A 21,768-nucleotide genomic window follows, 5' to 3' on the forward strand; every position below is an offset into this window, starting at 1 on the left:
CAATCCAAGGGACTAGTAGAATAATAGGATTTATTTTCAAACAATGGTCTCAGTTTAGAAATGCTAGTTCATATGTATATTTATACAAGATGCTTGCAAGATCAAAATTAGAGTTTGGTGTAGCTATTTGGAATAGTATAGGTATAACATTGGCAAACAAAATTGAGTCAGTACAAAAATGTTTTATTAGGTTAATCTGCTTTAAAATAAATAGAGATTACTACTCACGTAGTTATGAATACTGGTGTCAATTTTGGGGATTGCAGGCATTGAGCGACAGGAGACAACTTATTGAAAGAGATTTTATTAAAAAAGTACTAGACAATAGCTATCATAGTGAATATTGCTTGCATAATATAGGTATAAGGGTACCAATGTATAATACAAGAAATAGATCAACATTAGATCCTTTGAATTCGAAATCTGTAATTTTAAGAAGATTGACCAATTCTTTTAATTTAGTTTAATTTATTTTTTATCAGTATAAAGGCATGAATTTTAGAGCTTGACAAATATTATTTTTAGTATTTATGACGACTATTTTGAGACTAAAAAAAATTTGGTGTTAATTTGACAAGGAATTATTAATCAGATATTATTTTACTTTATTTTATCATTATGTTTTATTGTTTTAGTATGTAGCTTACATTGTATGTAATATGTGTTTATCTTGTCTGATAAAGTGCTGTATTTTTGCCGTTAGGCTATTCATGGCACAGAAATAAACATTATTATTATCATTATTATTATTATTATTATTATTATTATTATTATTATTATTATTAGTGTTCAATCGTGTTATGTACTAACCTTCAACAACTGTTTCTGCAGCAAGAAGCATTACTGTAGGGATGAACAAGATCTGTAACAAAAATAATATTACCATCAGTTTAGTGTGAAAACATAGAGCAGTTCACCTTGTCGTTCACTTTTCGATTCACGTTATATAGTGGCTCAGTAATCCCAGGGCATGCACAGTAAGAAGATGGTATAACACATAGTCAAGCATTTCGCCAGTCGTTTCACTTCGTCAAACATAGTCAAGCAAAGAGGATAATGGCTAGCATCCAGTCTTAAGGGGCGTAGTGTAAAGTTTAGGAGATACGATGTATCTTTTGCAACACTATTTAGATAATTTATGAATTCGTGTCCTTCCTAACACCTCGTCTCTAAGTACACGTAATCCCGGATAAGCAATCTATATTTGGAATATGAAACGAATTTAAGTATTTCATGGAATGGACGTATGGATAACACTAGATTTGAAAATATCTCCTTTTGTCTCTTATAAATTCGATCTTTCCCCTTTTCTAATTCGTATTATAGTGATATATTTCGTATAGCAAAATAAAGTTTGGGATACAGGAAAATTCAGCATTGTAAATTACATTTAGGGAATAAATTGAATGAAGAACTTACTGTCTTGTATCTTTAAAATTCAATTTTAACACATGCTAGAGGTTCAAGCATGTCTACCACTTTAGTGTGTTATTTCAACAGCAAGGGTCTGGTGTTGTGGTTAACATACGCTCAGTGGTACCAGTTTGACACAGAGCTGGTGTTACGGTTAACACTACTCGGTGGTACCTATTGACACAATGCTGGTGTTACGGTTAACACATGCTCGGTGGTACCGATTGACACAGAGCTGGTGTTACGGTTAACACATGCTCAATAGTACTGATTAACACAGAGCTGGTGTTGCGGTTAACACATTCTCGGTAGTACCGATTGACACAGAGCTGGTGTTGCGGTTAACACATGCTCGGTGGTACCGATTGACACAGAGCTGAAGTTACGGTTAACACTGCTAGTGCTGGTGTTACGGTTAACACTGCTAGTGCTAGTGTTACGGTTAACACTGCTCGGAGCTACCGATTAGCAGTGCTGATGTTACGGTTAACTCATCCTCGGTGCTACCGATTGGCACAGTGCTAGTGTTACGGTTAACACATCCTCGGTGGTACCGATTGACACAGAGCTGGTGTTACGGTTAACACATGCTCAGTGGTGTTGAGGAGAGTGAAAATTGCACTACGGCGATGTTAAAGGACTGATAAGATAAATGAGCGAAGGAATGCAGAAATATAAGCTGTCCAGGGTTTGGTCTGTATTGTGGCTGCTTGCGTACTTACTCCCTTAAACAGAACAGATTTCACTACGTAGCTTATCTTGAAGAAGTTAAATATTTACCGACAATACAAAAATATTTTTTATAGTTTCTCTTTTTCATATAAAGTATTTAATTAGCTTTTACAGGCTAGTTTTCGTTTTGAAACTCGGAGGAAGACATGATATGCGTAACGGCAGCCAGAACGTTGTCGCTCTATTTGAACGTGACTAAAACTGTCTGCTGAAAGAGCGTTGCTAACTGCCGAGAAATTTCACCATATACGAATTTCGTTCGAATCGGACGATGTATAACGTGATGTTAGTAAATAACTTATATTGTGTTTACATAACACGCAACAAAATAAATCAGCTTTGGACATGAAAGAACTTATGGACGAAGTGAGGAAATTCCGACCACTTGTAGACAAAACGAAGGACTTATATGTAGTGTTCTTTGATTAAGAAAAGACTTATAATTCCTTAACTTCATAGATTTGCTGAAGATGCTAAAGAAGGATTAAATAGAAAGACCACAGACTCAGAAGAACCAAGCATTAAGAATTGGATTTGAAGTAGGAATGAATAGAAAATGTCGGCTTTTACCGACATTTACTACCGAGAAACAAAGTAAAGAAAGGGTTGACTGGAAAAGAGGTTGTTTTGATAGGAGAAAGGAATATAACCTATATTTCCTTTCCAGGTGATATAGCTGTTTCAAAATTTGAATCTAAAATTACATATCAGATAACATGAGGGTGTGGATGTTATAGAAAGCTGAGAAAAAGACTTGGGATCAAAACAAATATTAAAAGTACGAAAGCTAGCCGGAATGATTGAGATTGTGATAACTATATGAGTCATAAGAAAGTAGAACAGTTGATTAGTTTTAATTGAATACATAGATATTGTTATTAATGAAGATTTTAAAAGTGAACAGGAAACAGAAAGCAATGGAACAAATGCTGAAAAATCTTTAAGATGATTGTGATAATAATGATGAGAAGCATATTATATAAATCACTAAATGAAGATTGATATAACAGAAAAATTGATATTATGAATTTCTCTTAACCAACAAGTTAAGAGAAATGTAAACATTACGGAAAAAGACAAAAATTACGGAGTGCTCGGAAATTTGTATATTCAATTGAATGAAGAAAGATAGATATAACTAGAAAGAAGTTAGAACATTGTGTTTGACATGATATTGACGTAAATTTTAGTTTTACCTTCAAGCACTCTGTTCTTATCATTCCCTTCAATTTTAATATGCCAGGGACGCCCTTCTAAAATTTACTATTTTCTTACTTAAGGAAACGTAATTTTTGATACGTCACTGTGCATCTGTTTTTGGATATTTCTGCAGTTTTAAGATATGTCTACCGCATGATAACACATATGGCATTGCAATATGTGCGCAGGAAAAGACAAAAGTACGTTAATTTTGATAAAAGTAAGTAATCAAGTAAGTAATAAAGGCAAGTAACAATGAAAAGTAATAAGTTATTTAACAACTTCTCAAAAATATATTCTAACACAACCCTGTACTCTTAACTTACAGTTAGAATTAAATCAAACTAAAATAAGTCAGTAGTGCACTCAGGGGTTCCAAAATTTCCTAGCTCAACATACAGAGTGGTCCAAAAGTAGATATACAGTCCCGTACTGATCGGTCATGACAGTTTATATCATTTACTTATTGCTATCCATACAGGTATTGACTTAGTTTCTGTTCTTAATTTATTTGTACTTAGTATACCTTCAACTCGGAACAAACCAAAGCAAATAAATTCATTATCTTAATCAATAAAAATGACATTTGATAGATGCAGGTCTGTATACCTGGTTTTGGGACACTCTGTATATTTCTACACTTTTTTGATAAAACTATACTTATTTAACAGAGAAATGACTGATGTAGCATGAAAATTTTATCTTACATTTCATGTGTATTCTTTCTCTCACAAAAACAATCTAGTTCTATCATATTTTTCTAAAAATATAGGTGGAAGTATTTTACAACAGGGTTCCTACTGATCTGGAGAAATCTATTTCCCTGACTTCTCCTATCTTCTCTGACCTTTGGCAGGAAATTCCCTGACTTTCACGACAAGTGTGGAATGTCGTTGACATTATAAATAAGAAATAAATAACGGTGAATATTTATACATGACAACATCTATTCCATAAAGACAAATAATAATCAATTGCTCATACATACATTCCACTTACTACCCATAAAAATCTGAGCAACGTTGCGATCATTAATGGCTGGCTAAAGTGAAATTGGTGTACAATTAATGTTAGAAAAAACATATTTTATAAGAATTCCCTGACTTTCCCTAATTTTCAGTCTTTTTCCCTGAGTTTTTCTGACTTGCACCATTTTCCGTGAGTTTTCCCTAACCAGTAGGAACCCTGTACAAATACTTATCGTCTTTTTGGTTGCAGAATAATTCTCGTTCAATATTACATAGACGTAGTAGCTTGCAGTATAGGACCTCTCCCAACAAGAATGTCTGGGTGCCTCCCCCTAATGTAGATGTTCTCTGGCCAACTGAGATTTGTATTTAAAATTTCCAACCTATGGTTGCCAGAATATCACCTTTAAAGTAAGGGGGGTGACCAAGATTTTTAAACAAGATTGTATATACATACAAGCAAACAGCTAGTAATTTATTTTCCAATTCGACCATCGATCACTTGAATATGTTGTTGTTATGGTAATTGTGATATTTGTTTTGTGTGTTCTTACTCAGTCTACAAATTGTTCGGTGAGAACGCATTAAGTTTCAAGAAAGAAGAAAAAAACATTAGTCTTTGTCACATATATGGTATGTCATTATCCCTGCAGTCTTTACGTTATATTGACAGAGGAAAAATGTCATTATTTATACACACAGAACAGTGTTACCAGGAAACCAAACCATACAACAATAAATCTCTCGTAAATAGACCTTTTATAAAAAGTACGTTTTCCAACTCTTCTAAATTTCATATTGAACTTTTCAATGATAATTCGAAGTTATTATTAGTAGGCCTATTACATTTTATAAAATAAATATTTTGTTAGCTCTGGCAACTATGCAAAATATGGCCATTTTATTTTATTTTATTTTATTTCTGTTTCATTGTATGGCTAAACTGAACTTACCATTTGTACAAGAAAGAGAAAAGTTCCAACTAATCGAGTGGCGAAGTTAAATCTCATTTCCAAATACTGAAAGGAACAGAAAACAATCTTCAGTAAATGTACCAGTTGTTGCAGCCAAAACCTTCGGCCTGCTGTACACTATGAGTTAAAGTCTTGCTTAAATTAACAACTCTAATAGTTTACATTTAATTTTTTTTCTTTTTAGTTTGCCCAGTAACCAACAGTGGTTACACGAATGAGGAGAGAGGGAGTTATGCCACAAATCTTGAAACTTTAGTTTTTGCCATTTCTAGTCTTCTACTGTCATATGTCACCTATCATGTGAACTACAATCATGTGACGTTGTATTTTCTTGCATTTTCTGCAGCAGATATTCTGAATTCGTAAATACATTCTCGCAGCATTTTGAGTGAGAGAAGGAACTATACCACATACCGATGTTGTCTGATATGGCAGTGAATGAAGTACCAACACCTGAACAGTAAAATAGTACAGTGTGATGTTGCAATATCCGGTGCTAGCTTTCATATGACGAAAATAACCTCTGTGAAATTTGATACAACACTACACTACTTTGATAGTCTTCTTCAAATACAGTAGAACCCCTCTTGTTTGACTTCGGCTGGTCCGCCACTCCGGTTCATCTGACCGTGCTCGAGCCGAACTTGTCCCGACTCGTCGGTGATTCGCGAGGCCCATTACCGTTTATTGCTGTCACGGCATTGTTGTTTACTTGCTGCTACCGCTTGTCCGCTTTAGTGCCCCGTTATCTCTTGTATTGTTCATTTCGTTGTGCGTGTTTTTTGCGTAATGTGCAGCTTTTAATGCTTATTGTTCATTGGTTTTACGACAGTTTTCTTCTATATACTCATTTTTGAGTTCAGAGATAGTTTATTTTACTATAAATCCGTATTTTTCTGTATTTTCTGATAATCTGACTTTTTTGCGTTCCAACTATACCTCCAGTCCCAAAGATGACGGATTAGAGGGGTTCTACTGTACACCTATTTTGAATTTGACATAGAACTCTTCAAGAAGATGTTATTTCGTTGCTCCAAAACCAGAAGAGATCTCGTGATTCATTATCCTGATGTGATTACACTTCTTGAAGAAATATCACTTCTCTATTCACACGGGCGATACATATCAGCCCTGGAGTTAAAAAATGGCAATAATGCCTTATACTCGTCCAGTTTTCATGGTCTTTGCCAAACACTAAGAATGCATAATAGAAACAATAGACACTGAAGATACTCCAGAAGATATGCAGTCTTTCTGTAGTTCATAAGTAAACCTGCGATCATTATTTTCACTCAGATGAAAGTATCTAAGTCATGCTAAAACTCTTTGATGTACTATATTGATTTTTCCACATAGGTGTACTACAAACATTGTACCATGTAGTTCATAATAAACGCTGTTTACATTGAAACTCATATGCCTTTTGCACAATTTACCAGGTAATAAGTTCAGATGTGAGAAGTTGACCGTTTATTATACAAATTATGACACAGCAGGATGCTTTAGAAAACTGAATTTGTTTCCGTTTCATGTCGAAATGGCATAGCTCCCTCTCTCACTACTATTTTTTTTAGTAGACCTTTTAAATATTAATGTTTAAAACCTAAATATCTATGGTTACGGCCTTTGTACTAATAATAAATAGCAAAAAGCACATTCATATTTAGGATCAACAATATCTATCCATTTTCAAATAATTAAATTGAAACAATACAGTTTAAATTGTAATGAAATCATCACAATATATTACTGTAGAAATACACAAATATTAAGATCAAGACATGGCACATAATAAGCACTTGCCAGTCTTTCCGTTATGACGCAGCAGGATGATATATAGCCGCTATATAGCCTATAGGGTTATTCAGTGGCGGCGTAAGGCAAACTGGGGCCCGGGGCCAGTGAAGTAGATGGGGCCCCTTCTCGAACAATCATGATTTAACAATTGCATTCATTTGCATAACCATTCTTTCTGTTTACTCCTCCTCCCCTTTTCATGTTGGTGATGTGTTTAAACCATCTTAATCTGGGATATATGAAATAAATAGGGGTGACATTCAGCACCCATATCTATTTTTTTTTAATGCTTAGAACCTTCAGACTGGTATCTAAAAATAAAACAGAACCAGGGCTGTTATTGCATATTTTTTTTCTTTTTTTATTCATTTTTGAACAAGGGACATGATAGAAAAAGGATTAGGGATACAAGTGTAACGGAACTGTAACCCACGACAAAAATAATAATCTTAACAACAAACAAAACATAATAACAAAGAATCCAGAATTTATCATACATCTAAGTTATACTATCGTAATTTAAACGCGTACTGTAATTAGATGCCCCATGGTAAGCGTCGGTACACCACCGATGGGCAACTAGAGATATCTCGCCAAAAATTGGTGGCCCCGCAGCGACGATCCACAGTGGCCTCACTTCCGTTTTGAAAATTATACCACCAGCGTCAGAGACGAGACGAAACGCCAATGAACAACAAAAGTATTCCCCAAAATATGTTAAATCGCCTATATGCGTAATTTGTTTACATTAAGGAGAGTCTGAAAAACACTTTTGAAAAGTTTTAAAAACATGCCCCGGGATGGGAGCGAACTACCAACCTTTGGGTTGCTAGGCGCGTGCTCTTCCGACTTGGCCACGGAGGTGATGATGAAAAAGTCGCTTGTAGAAGCATAAATCCTTGAGGTATTTTTAATTTAGCTAATCAGAGTGCTCCTGCAATCATGTATATTCGACGATAACCGTTCGAAATCAGATAAAGTCCATTCGCCATGTAATTTTATAACAAAATAATGCGCGTCTATTTACTTTATTTCATGCTTCTCCCATATTCACTTTGAAATGATCGGCTACAGTTGTCATCGAAATTCATACAATTACACGCACTCATCTCAAGGTTTTTCACTTCATGATGTAGAGACTGGGGTTATTCTTGACCCCCGTAGCTCACTTTAGGAACAATTCGTCACGAAAAATTAATATATAATAATAACCGCTTACACATGACTGGCGATAGTTCGTGTTAGTTTCTTCGCTCTTCTCCGCGACAAATCGAAGAAGCACGGACTAAAATGAAGTCCTTGCTGCTATGCGGTGGTAACTTCAATACCCCGACTCTAGATATCTCTTTCGACTCGACGAAACCCTGCCGCCAGTGGCACACTAGTCCTTCGACGCGTTGCTATAGGGACGACCGACATTTACCGGCAAGTGGGCCACTACGTGTTGGCGACGTTTACGACATGGGATGGAATAGTGAAAGTATGCTCCTATTAATACTTTAGAGTCAAATTTACGTACAAAATATAACAATGAGCTGATATTGAAAAAAATCCAAATAATAATATAACTGATGCGATTTTTAAATATAAGCTCTAAGTTTTCTAGAACTTCTTTGTTCGGTTCTGGCCTTTGGTGTTTCTCCTGTGCAGTTTCTCATATGGTTAAGTGTTTCATGGTTTCTCACCTGTCTGAGTTTACGCTACATGGGTTTTATTTGATTAGAGTTTTCTCCTACAATTAGCCCCATTCACTTTAACATTGTTTCTTTCCAGCGATCATACACGATACTTAAACACTTCTTTTTAAATCGAACTATCAATAAATAATGGCTAGAATAATTCCTCTTTTGTGTGTCGTCTTCATTTCTCTTTTATTAGGTTTCTCTCTAGTGATAATATACGATCTATTTAAACCCACTGCTTTTTCCGAAATATCACTGAATAGTTAAGCACTAGAACGTTTCTCTCCTGATTATCTTTTTTTTTTTTTACAATTGTTTCCAGATTTCACAATTGTCTTATGATTACATTATTTTGTATTTAATAATTCAGTCATATTTATGTTCTGTCATTTACGACTCTTTCCATTACCCCTTATTATTAGAATATAACAAAAAATCCTGAATATATTGAATAACTGGAGATATACCATAGATTAAATATGTGAGCACAGAATTTTACTACGGGTGGTATCATCTTACTTTCCATTACCAACCATCAACAAGCAAATGACAGATATTTACTGCTTTTTATTCTTTGAGTAGATTTGTATTTTTATTGAGTAAAGTTGATATATGAAACTATTTTCGACGATAGTTTCGCTAACTTATTAGCCTGTGCTCCACCAGCATTCAGAATGCTACCTTCCTTTGGTAGCTGCAAAAGTCTCAACTATATTATCAAAATCCAAAGTAGATGCTATTTCATTTTCGATAGAAAGAATGGCCAGATTCGTGAGTCTTTTTTGACTCATTGTGAAGTGCAAGTATGCTTTTATCAGCTTCAGTTTGCTGAAAGGCCTTTCACATGATGCAACAGATACGTGCAGTGTTATCAAAATCTGAAGAGCGGTTGCCAAACTTTTGTAAGCTTCAAGTCCCATTGAAGATACATATTTCAGTATGCCTTGTGGGGAAAAGTCAAGTTGGTTTTATCTTTCTGAGCATACCTTAGTGAACGGATTATATCCTTACAATCCTGAAATAATTCTACGCCATCCAAGTCATTCGGGTTGAACAAGGCCAAATCCGAGCAAGATACTTTTAGCCTTTCCTCGCTCTCATCATATAGCTGCTGTACAAAGTTGGCAAAGTAAAAAAATAGTTCTATTTTATTTCCATCTAAATATACCCAGAAGTAAGACATTCTTTTGAATATTTGAACACTTGTTTTCTTATTGAACATTTTCTTCGCTCTAAATTTGTGGGCTGAAGTATAAATTCATACGCCAAAATCAAGAGCAAAAAAGGGGAAATCATCTAAGCAAAAGGGTTTCGCTCGCTAAAAATTCGACTTGTAAAGGACAAAAGAAAAAAAGAGAAGGAAAGAACTGAATGAGCGACTATAGCGTCTGCACCAAAGAGCTTTTAGTTAGCAACAGAATGCTAGTACCCTAATAAAGCATTATGTACAGTACGTTGATCCCTTATTTGTGCCCTTCCCTTGAACTGATAAATAAATAAATAAACAGTGATATTTTAGAAGCAGGCTAGCAGACGGGGCTCCACTACTTGCATATAGGATCCTAGAATGTAAACAACACAATATACTTCGACTTTTCATTTATTATATTTTAATCTACACTCAGTTTTTTACTTATTTTTAATTTCTCTGAAGTTATTGAACAGAGTGAAATTTTTATTTTATTCATATTTTAAACCACATACATTTTTTCCTTTAAATTTTTTGGGGCCTCAAGTGAGTGAAACCTTTATTTTATTTTATTTTTTATTTTTACCTAGATTCAGCTTTTCTCTAATTTTTTGAGGCCCCCAAGAGAGTGAAACGTTTATTATTTTTCCCGGATAATCAGTCTTTTCCTTAAAATTTCTTTGTTTCCCTCCTCAAGATAATGAAACCATTATTTTATTTATTTTTAATCTATATTCTGTTTTTTCTTTAAATTTCTTTGCAGGTCCCCAAGAGAATGAGGCCCTAAGCTATAGTTTTTAGCTTATACGGAAACCCGGCACTGATTAGTTTAATCAGACAGATATTTCTGTTGTTTGATCTATTATTTGGTGTAATATTGATTGACAATTAATTGCGTTTACTTTTACGGAAAGTGTGGATTATAAACTTTGACGGCCCTTGTAAGGCTTATGCTAACAAGGTTTTTAGTAATTTTTTACCTACTGTTCGGGGCCCCCAAGAAGTGGGGCCCGGGGCGGGGGCACCGCTCGCCCCGCCCTTACGCCGCCACTGGGGTTATTCAAAAAGCGTGTCGGTTTTGTTACATCAAATTATGAACTTTATGTTTTTCAAAGCACACTAACAAAATTCATAAATATGTTCATCACACATTCCGATTTATGATATGGTGAATGATGTCGGGCATATGACTTCCTCTACTGCGCTGGCATGCAATAACTCTTTTCGTGAAATTTGCTATGACTGCCTGACTAACAGCCACACTGTCACGAACCACTGCAATGTTTTGTTCAGAACGTCCACTACGACGACGCCCAGGACTTTTAACTTTCACTATTGAAGCCGTTTCAATTAACTTTTTCCATAAGTCTGCGAACTGTTGATTCATTCGGTGTCTCATTTCGCCCTAGAACGGCGCGAAATCGCCTGCCAGTTGCTGCATAACTTTCTCCGTTCTGATTTAAAAAAAAAAAAAATTCACAATTAGCACACGTTGCTCCATGGCTAGACACAGACTGAAGAAATGGGAGATATTCAGACTAAGGGGACAATCGGAATGTTTGGGTAGAGCAACAATACAAATCAATGTCGGCAACTGAGAAACAAAAATTTGCCAGGCAATCCTCGGAGTTCTCCCGTTTTTTTCCGACTTTCTTAATTCCACCATTTTCATTCATCTCTCATCACTGTCTCCTTTAGCCTAACCTGCATAACTGTAGGGCGTAAAACTCAATCATTTCATTTCAAATCGTGAGAATTGTTCTAATCGGCAAATTACGTGCATGCTAGTGACATCAATTAGTGCCACGTAAAGCAAGTGATAGCGCAGATAGCGACATCTATTAGCGTGTCCGTTTATTGTAAGGAATTAGCATGACTTATCATTCAAGGAAATTATATTTTTACGAACGTATACATTCAGTTTGTATGTATTTTAGATGTCTAGATCTGCATAAGTGTCGGAAGTCTTATACAACATCCATGTTCGTTCGTCTGTCTGTCGACAAGTTATTAGAACAACAGTGGTAAGACATATCGGGAAGTTGTTTTTCGCAATCGATTCAGCACCCCAAAAATAGGTTCCATCCCCCCTGTTAACCTGTTATTCAAATCGCAAGTTGTTAAAATTATCCATTTCCGGTATCAACGTTTTTCGCCGTAGAACAAAAACTGTAATAGATAACGACAAACGGTCTGTTGCAAAACCAGAAGTAGTTGAAGATTACTAGTAGTTCCAGTGAATGATACAGGCCCGTATTCAGGGGGGTAGGGGGCCGGGCCCCCCTAAATTTTTGCTGGTCCCCTCTAAAATTTTCATAGTAGGCTTGCAAATGAACTATAATATGATATGGTTGGATCGGGCCCCAATAACTTCAGCCCCCCTCCCCCTCACATTTTTGGGCTGGCTACCGGCCCGGAAAGATATAGATTCAATGTCCTAAGAAAAGGTTCCGTGTCCTAAGTGAATCGTCTTTCGAAACCGAAAGTGCTAGAAATCAAGGTCGCCCATCAGGCACGCAAGGTGGGGCGCTCGTCCCCCATAGAGGAAATCGGAATTTTTACATTAGTTACAGCAAAATTTGAACCTATATTTGAAATGTATTGAACCTATACTTGCCTCCCCCTTTGGAAACCACAATATGGGCGCCCTTGGAAATCAACCATTTTCTATTTCCATGTTTATCCCAATAGAACACAAACGGTAATGGATAAGAACAAGCTTTTTTTTTTTTTTTTTTTTTTTTTTGGTAATCGGTTCAGTGTTTCAAGAGAAAATACCATCACCACCTGCAACAGTAGCGAACCGGAAGTTGTTTGAGTTTACTAATATTTTTATAGAGCAAAAATGGTAAGATATATTGAGAAGCGTTTTTGTAAGCAGTTCAGCTTCCAAAGAATATATTCCATCTCCTTCGTTAACCCTCCATTCAAACGAGAACTAGTAGAAATCAACCATTTCCGGTTTCAACGTTCATCGCTATATAACAGAAATGGTAATAGAAAGCGAGAAGTATTTTTCTTGCAATCGATTCAGAGTGTTAAAAGGATATAACCTCATCACCCACAAAACTCTACGCAAACCGAAAGTGGTTGGAATTTACTAGTACTTCCGGTTTTAATATTGGTCTCCATAGAATAAAAACAGAAAAAGATTTTTTTTTTTTGTAATTGATTCAGTGTCCCACCTTCTCCGTTAACCCTCTATTCAAATCGGAAGTGGTAGAAATCAACCGTTTTTGGCTTTAACGTTGATCGCCATAAAACAAAAACGGTATAGATAGCGACAAGTGGCTTTCAATACGGTTCCATAGAGGAAGGGAAAACGGTAAGGGATATTTAAAAAAAAAAAAAAAAAAGTTTGACGCAGATTCAGTGTCCTAAGAATTAGCTACTTTTGTCCCGATTTTTACCTAGCTGTTGAAACCAGAAATGGTGAAAATATAGCTTACAATTTTTCAGTTACAACGCTAATCATATAGTGGTTAAAACAGAAGTACTTAGCGACAACCGTTTTTTGACATTGTTTCAGTACCAAGATTATGTTTCATCTCTGATTTTATTTTTTTATTGCAACCAGATGTGACAGATATCACTTCCAATTTAACTGTTAATTTACTAGAGCAAAAGCAGTAAAAGATAGCAGCAAGTAATGATTCTTTGATATGGATTCAGCGTCCAAGGAACAGGTTCTTTCTTTGATCTCATTCCTCTGTTGCAATTAGCAGTTATAGTCGTAGTACTTCAAGTTCAAGTAATGAATTCGCATAGGTTGGAAGCCTATCGTCGTTTCATATTGTGAAATGAAACTCTTTATTTTCTTGATATCGATCCCAAAAAATTAAAAGTTCGGATAAATGGAGTTCTACTGTATTAAGAAATTCTCTTTTCAATATCAAAGCTTTAAAATGTAGTAGTATCAGGGTCGCATTTATGCATGGGCCAACCTGGGATATGAACCGAGACGTAAAGTTTTTTTTTTTTTTTTTTTTTTTTTTTTTTTGAGCAGTAAATTTTCTCGGACCAATTACGGGTATTTTTACATTCCTGGAAATTTCAGAATTTTATTATATATGTGTGTACGGTTATGACATGAGATTTTAACATTTGTAAATATCCGTGTAATCAGAGGTAAAAGTGAGGGGGAACGCTGGGGGACGCCGTACCCTCTCATCCAAAAAAAAATGCATACCACGTCCTGCAAGTTCATAAAAAATTACAACGGGCAAAGATAGGCAGGGGGAGGGCGTGACGTCATGCCGCTACCTACCATTCCCCTACCTTTTCAGATCCACTTTTACCCCTACGTGTAATAAGAATCTGGCTAGAGGGTAGTAATCAGCATTTCAGTTATGACTCATATAATCATTAAGTACTTCTCTTCTTGAACCGTCTTCTATCGTAATTTCGAAACCTTTCTATTGTTAACTAAGTTTTGAGTTATCCACAATTTTCAACGCTTATTAATCCACTTAAATATTGATTATTCACTTCACTCTCTCAAATTTTCGACACAAGTATTTTCTGATGTTGAACGAGCAGCAATATGTTAAATATGGCCCGAACCAGAGTACAGGTATGTGTGTTAAACCGTGCAAGCACTTGCAAGTTGATGATTCACCCAATCTTCCAAATTTCACATGCAACGTAGTTCGTGTTGTATATAGAGATGTTAAGACTATTACAAGGCGCATCCAGAAAGTAACTTTCCCACAGGTCCCATAGCTAGGAAATTGTATGTTGCGCGAAGCGATACGTGAGAGAGTAAGGTCCTAGCATGGCGCACGCGCCAGCAGAATGTCCCTCAGTGCTCTTACCCGGGATGTAGTTGAACATGAACCCACAAAGTGGGGGTGATGTATATATTTCCTGAGAGCTTGGGTCAAGGTAAGATCAAAACTGGTTACCAAAGTTGGGGATGTCTCATGCATTCCGCTTGGGGGCAGCACTTTACTCATTTTTATTAAGATCTTTAAGCCTGTCTATAAAGTCCGTTGCAACTCCAAAAAATCTGAAATGGCGAGTCAGATATGAAAACAGAAAAAAATTTCTTTCATCATTTCAAAAGTACAACGTATCAAAGTAAAATAAATTGTCCCAGGGTCCCCCACAGGGTCCCAGACGGGGTCCAACTCAAAATTTTAAAATGGAAATGGGGGTCTACTTGCATATAGTATGCAAGCTAATGTTAAATGTAAGAAGATAAATCAAGTCTCGACTCTACGATAAGCCTGTGCAAAATGGCGGTGGGTCAAAATAACACAATCGTGTTAAAACATTCCATTTTTTAACACCTGTCTCACAGTTTCAGATTAATAGTAGTGGGCATAGACTTTTCAATGACCCCTATGTTGACATTTTGACTCACCGCCATTTTGCATAGGCTTATCATCAAGAGTCGAGACTTGTTTCATCTTTCTCTTAACATCAGCTTTCATACGATACTCAACTTGAACCCCTTTCCGTTTCAACATCTTGAGTTGGACCCCGTCTGGGACCCTGCGAGGGAATCTGAAACATTTTGTTATTTTAATTCGAATCTTTATACTTTTGAAATAATAACATATCCGTGTTTTTTGTTTTTACACCTATCCCACCGTTTCAGAATCATACGAGTGGCCATAGAGTTTGCAATGAAGATTGTGTTAATATTTTGACCCTCCGCTATTTTGCACAGGCTTATCGTAAAGAGTCGAGACTTGATTTATCTTCTTGCATTTAACACCAACTTTCACACGGCATGCAAGTTGCTCCCCATTTCCATTTAAAAATTTTGAGTTGGACCCAGTCTGGGACCCTGGAACAATTTATTTTACTTTGATACGTAGTACTTTTGAAATGATGAAAGACATGTTTTTGTGTTTTCATATCTGTCTCACCGTTTCTGATTTTTCGGGGTCGCAACAGACTTCGTACAAAGGCTTAAAAATATTGATAAAAATGAGTAATGTGCTGCCCTCAAGCAAAATGCATGAGACCTCCCCAATTTTGGTAACCGGTTTTGATCTTACCTTGACCCAGACTTTTAGGAAATATGTACATCACCCTCACTTTGTGGGTTCAGGTTCCAGTACATCCCTAGTCAGTAGCATCGTGGCAGTGGTTGAAGATGGACGTTCCATTCCAGCTTCAGTCGCGTGTGAAATGTGACAAGTGATAAAGGTTTTGAATGCACAGGGCATAGCGCCGATTGAAATCAATCGTTAGTTGTGCCAGGTCTATGGGTCTAACAGCATGAGAAAGCAGACAGTGCGTTGCTGGCATAGACAATTTGCAGCAGGACGCCAAAATGATGCAGGATGAGGAGCGCAGTGGGAGGCCAACCGTGTGGACAATGTTCGGGAATGCATCATGCAGTATAGTCGCTTCACGATAACAGAACTCAGCGACAATTCCTGTAGATTTCCCGCTCCTTATTGCACACCATAGTCGCGGAGCGCCTGTTGTTCAAGAAGTATGTCAGGTGTGTGCCGAAGCAACTGACTCCAGAACACAAAGCAAGGCGCATGGGGTCAGCTTTGACATTTTTGCAACGATACCATGATGAGGCATTTTCAGAATGACGGAGAGGCGGAGGAGGTTGTCAAACAGTGGTTCCAATCTCAGGCTGCCGTTTTCTATGACGCAGTTATAGACAAATGGGTCCCACGGTATGATAAATGTATGAAATCCGGTAGAGAATATATTGAAAAATAGCTAAACACATCCTGTATTTGGCTCCATTCAATGGTGTTTTGTTTCTGTTCAAGGCCTTTAGGAAACTTACTTTCTGGATGCGCCTCGTATATTTATGCAACTTTATTTGTATCCTTCCATACTTACTTCATTAACTGATACACACTGCAGACAAGAAAACACAGGTAAGTAGAGATGTATTGCAAGTCCAACGACGAAAAATATTACAATAGCGTTGATCCAATAATGGAAATCATAGTAATAGACATGGACAGGTAAGCACACTGCTGTTACTCCAGATACAAATCTAAAAATAAATAAATATAAATAAAATAAGGTAAAATTTTGTTTAAGTAAAATCTTCACTTTCAACAAGACTTTAAAAATTCATTATAATCGATATAAAACGTAAACGACATCAAATGATTACTACGCACCTATGTGCGTCATGAATGATATTTTGACTGAAAATGAAATACGAGGGTACCAAAAAAAAAAAAAAAAAAACTAGAAACATAATTACGGGTGAGGTTAGATCTATATCGAAGTTGCACCACCCGAGCGTGACGTAATGTCACGTGGTATTATCATGAGGCAAAAGTGGAACAAAACGAGCTCTGCAGGGCTTCTAACTCCTTTCGCTCGCTGACACTTAATCAGCTATATTTAGTAAGTACGTAAATAACTTTTTTTAATCAATAAAGTTGTTTGTGCAAACTGTACTAATTACCACGTGACATATCACGATGGGATGGTGCAACTTTGATATAAATTTAACTACACCTGCGGATTACCAATGTAGTTACGGCTTGTGCCGCTAGGTGCCATTAGTATGGAATATCTTGCATCAATCTGTAACTTGGTATTATTCTGTGCTGAGCAGTTCGTTCATATTGTTGCATTGTCTATGGTGCTGCGGCAAGAGTCCGGTTATTTTTGATTGATTTTTGAGATGGTGTACCACAAGGATCAAAGGATCTGTGTTAAATTTTGTTTCTTGTGGACGTTTTCGTCGCATACTTTCACGCAATCTTTTCAAAACATCCAAGTAAAGTTGCTGGTTCACTGTTTGTTCTTGAAGAATAAATTTTTTGTGGACAACCACATTCACATAAAAAAAAATCAACATTGTTTTCACATTGGATCGAACTTGGCCCGCTTTTTTGGGACGTGATAATTTTGAAGTTTTCTAGGCTGGATGCTTGTTCTGATTCAGGATCGTATCCATAGCAACAGAACTCATTCCTAATTACAATTCGTTTGAGAAAATTTCGATCATTGTGCAGTTCACTCTTCAATTCACTCGGTTCTTTGATCTTTGTGGGCCGCCATCTCAACGATCAATCAAAAATCGTCGGACTCTTGCCGCTGCATTATATACAAATCAACACTACGAACGAATCACTCAGCACAGAATAATACCAAGTTGCAGATTGATGCAAGATGTTCCATACTAATGGCACCTAGCGGCTCAAGCCGTAACTACATTAGTAAATCCGTGGATGTAGTTAAATTTACATCAAAGTTGCACCATCCCGTCATGACATAATATCGCGTGGTAATTAGTTCACTTTGCACAAACAACTTTATTGATAAAAAAAAAGTAATTTACGTACGTTACGTTAAGTATAGCTGATTAAGCGTCAGCGTGCGAAAGGGGTTAGAAGCCCCGCAGAGCTCGTTTTGTATCGCTCAGCACACAATAATGTCAACTTACAGACTGATGCAAGGTATCCCCTATTAATGGCTCTTAGCTTCAGAAGCCAGTAAGTACATCGTAATCCGCTCAGCATTATTATACACCGTATTTCACTTACTCTCTCGTACCATATTGCCTCTAGAATCCGAATGGAAAATTAGAGTACATTCTGCCCTGGAATGCAAACGTTTCTTTCCTATCCGGGTACCCAGCAAGTTTTCTGTTTGAGCATACGTTTCATTACACGTGGGCTACTGTCATTGGTTCTAAAAGTTCATTTTTATTAAAGTACTATTATTTCTTAATATTTTACTTTGAACTATCGTGTATTTACTGTTAAAATCAGTTTGAAAATTCGAGTTAGTGGGACCCAAGTAAGGGTGCATACGAGATGAGGCCAGTCTCGACTTTTGTCTCGTCTCTGCGCTTTATAGACTTGGATACAATCAGGCCCGCATTTATATATTGTTCGCTCCTGTGCTCTAAATAATTTGCAGTCCCCAAATCCCGTCGCACAAACTTATGTCTCAAACAAAGAAACAAGCTGTGATTTTACAAACGTACTGTACAAGCTCTTGTTGAGTAGCAGATCAGGTATTACAAGTTAGGAAAGTTAAAACGTAATTTTAAATGGCCTAATTTTCTCAATGATGATTATAATGTGGTGTTCTGCCTGAAGGTAGGTGACCATTGGTGGACGTCACTGTGAGACACCAATAATTATTAGTGATAACTGATAAGAAAAATAATTGTTTACATTATTCACCGTCAATAATGACTTAATAACATCTATATTAATAATACAATAAGCTGTCTGAAGCGCTTTTCAACTCGAGAACCATGATTGATAGACATATAACATTTTAATATGTTTTAAAGCTCTCAGAGAAATGGTCCAAATAATCTGTTCTAGGTATCTACATAGATAAATAGTAACAGTTTTAATACAACTCAACTTCAAGGTCATACTCCACTCCCCAGGGAGGGAACGAGATTTTAAAAGTAATCGAAAACGACAGACATTAGTGTTGAATTCATAGGGCCTTATGCAGAGTCGTTTTGACATATGATTAGAGTCATACTAAAGGCCTGACTACTGCAGGAAACATATGTTAGTCGAACTCTTTAGTATGACACTAATCACACCTCAAAACGACTCTGCATAAGGCCCATAGTTTTCAAGGTCGCTGAGTTTAACGGTATCAGTTTTCATGATGTTCAAGTTCATCCTCACCCCTTGGGATGGGGTGGGAGAGGATGACTTTTTAAAAATAATCAGATAAGCGAGCTAATTAAAAACTAGTAACTAGTGTAATTAGAAAGAATTAAACACATTAATATATTTTCTCGCGCTTGCGCGGGACTCTATGGTTTGCTAGTTTTAAATATTACTCTATTGTGAATCTTTAAAAAATCGAAATTTTTACTGCCCCTAAATTCTGCCGCCCTGTGCTAGAGCACAGAATAGCACTTACCTAAATACGGGCCTGGATACAATATACACAAACTCCTACCATCTCTTGAATTTTCGAGAGAGGCAGTTCGTGATCCTCGTATCGTCTCAAATATTTCGATAAGTGTTTAATAATAATATCTTTAAGAATATCTTAGTCTAGTTTTAAAATAATTTCGAAAGAAGTATTCACACAGAAAGAACAATGTCTCGGAAAACCTATTATAAAGGTAACCAAGAAAGTTCTGTCTTTTTTTGTGGAGGTCTGTGTTCAATTGGTCCTCACACCGTGAGTTGAATGCGAATGGAGATTAAGGTGAAGGTCAGTTGTTGGTCTGGGTATATCCAACATAATACGTAGTTGTGGAAGTTCAGTTACACCGTGAACTTGCGTAAGGACAGAGTGAACTTGGGGCCTCCACAGAGCGTTACAAGGGCGTGTATGCTGCACTAGTTCAAAGTGGGCTCAAACGCCGCTATATGCCAAGCCTTTGGAGAGGGTGTCGTGACTACGTGGACCGTGCAGCGGTGGTTTAACAAGTTTAAGGACGATGACGAAATACTTGAAGACGCACCTCGTCCGAAAGATCAAGACATGTACAAAATGAAGATCTTCATGCAACAATTGAGGCGAACAGTGGCCAGACATGTGAGGAACTGAAACTACAGTTCAGTGTGAGTGGAGAAACCATTCGGCAGCACCTCCATCAACTTAGGAAACAATACAAGTTGGGTCGATGGGTCCCACATGATTTGACTCCGGGCCAGAAGGCAACGCGAGCAGACATCTGTGTTTCTTTTCTGCCTCGTCTGAGACAAAGTGTTGGCATGTGATGAGAAATCTGTCCTGTATGAAGCTCCACGGTGACGTCATCATTGGTTAGCATCCCATGAACCAGTTCCAAAACAGCCTAAACCAGCACTGCACTAGAAAAAGGTCCTCCTATATGTTTGATGGACTGCTCGCGGCATCCTGTATCGGGAACTGCTACCAGCTGGTTAGAGCATCAATGCAACTGTTTACTGTCAGCAATTGAGCCGTGTTCAGGAAAAACTCAAAACTCTGGAGCCAGCACTTCTGAATAGCAAAGGGGTCTTCCTGTTACAGGACAACGATAAACCCCACGTGGCTAGGATGATCTGGGACACCATTCTACGTCTTCGATGGGAAACACTATTGCATCCGCCATACTCCCGGGACATTACACCGTCCGATTATTACCTGTTCCATTCCTTGGACAATCACCTTAGAGGACGCCTGTTCAAACCCCTAGTAGAGGTGCAAACTGCACTTATACCCTCTTCGCTTCACGGCCCAACAAATATACCGCGATGGAATCCATGGCCTTCCAGAACATTATGTCTTAAATGACATATCGATGTTCGAAGGTGGTGGGTGAAAAAGTGACAGAACTTTTTGGGTTACCTTTATATTATACTTTGAAAGAGTAGACAATGTGTAATGTCTCACTAATCTAACATTCTAAACAAATAATATGACAGTGGGGCCGCGGGAGTTTAAAAGTAGAACTCTTACTGTGGGGTTCCTAGTTCAAACCAGTTTGCGCCAAGTGAACTTTGTGGTGAACAAACATCATCTGCGTGGATTTTTATTTTATCATTTTCTATTATTTTTTTCGTTCATCATCAATGTCTATTATAACTTCGAAGCATAATCGTTAAATGTTAAACTATTTTTTTAAAAAAAGTTAGAACATTGAAATAAGAAAATAAACATATTTCTCTGTTTTTAAGTCTGATTTTTAAAACGCTTGTTGATCATACAGCTGTTTCAACTTCTTTCTCTTGGTTAGACTATAATGGGATTATTTGAGCTTTCTGATATCAATCTCGCTCCCCGCTTGCTCATCTTTCATTTCTTCAGTAAGTTTATATACTTTGGAAGATGCTTGAAAGGTCGTATGTTCCATTTGAAATGCCACCCTCTACTGTGTCTGTATCTTTTCACATTCTGATTTGCTGAAAGAT

At 36.9% G+C, this 21,768-nt stretch overlaps 1 protein-coding gene across 2 annotated transcripts in view; it reads right to left on the reverse strand.

Moving 5' to 3' along the window:
* LOC145679683 (sodium-coupled monocarboxylate transporter 1-like) overlaps nucleotides 1–21,768 on the reverse strand; it is a 100,923-nt gene that overhangs the window by 63,885 nt on the left and 15,270 nt on the right. The window contains exons 2-4 of one of the 2 annotated variants that reach the window (XM_081750257.1): nucleotides 16,775–16,934; nucleotides 5,267–5,332; nucleotides 811–862 (exon numbers count right to left, since the gene is read on the reverse strand). In XM_081750257.1, the coding sequence (XP_081606383.1) occupies nucleotides 811–862; nucleotides 5,267–5,332; nucleotides 16,775–16,934 (278 nt within the window). The remainder of the gene's footprint in view (nucleotides 1–810; nucleotides 863–5,266; nucleotides 5,333–16,774; nucleotides 16,935–21,768) is intronic. The other variant, XM_081750258.1, reaches the window with a different exon arrangement.

This window comes from Thermobia domestica, chromosome 2 (genome assembly GCF_964235325.1).
Source record: "Thermobia domestica chromosome 2, izTheDome1.hap1.1, whole genome shotgun sequence".
In the NCBI taxonomy this organism is placed as follows: domain Eukaryota; kingdom Metazoa; phylum Arthropoda; class Insecta; order Zygentoma; family Lepismatidae; genus Thermobia; species Thermobia domestica.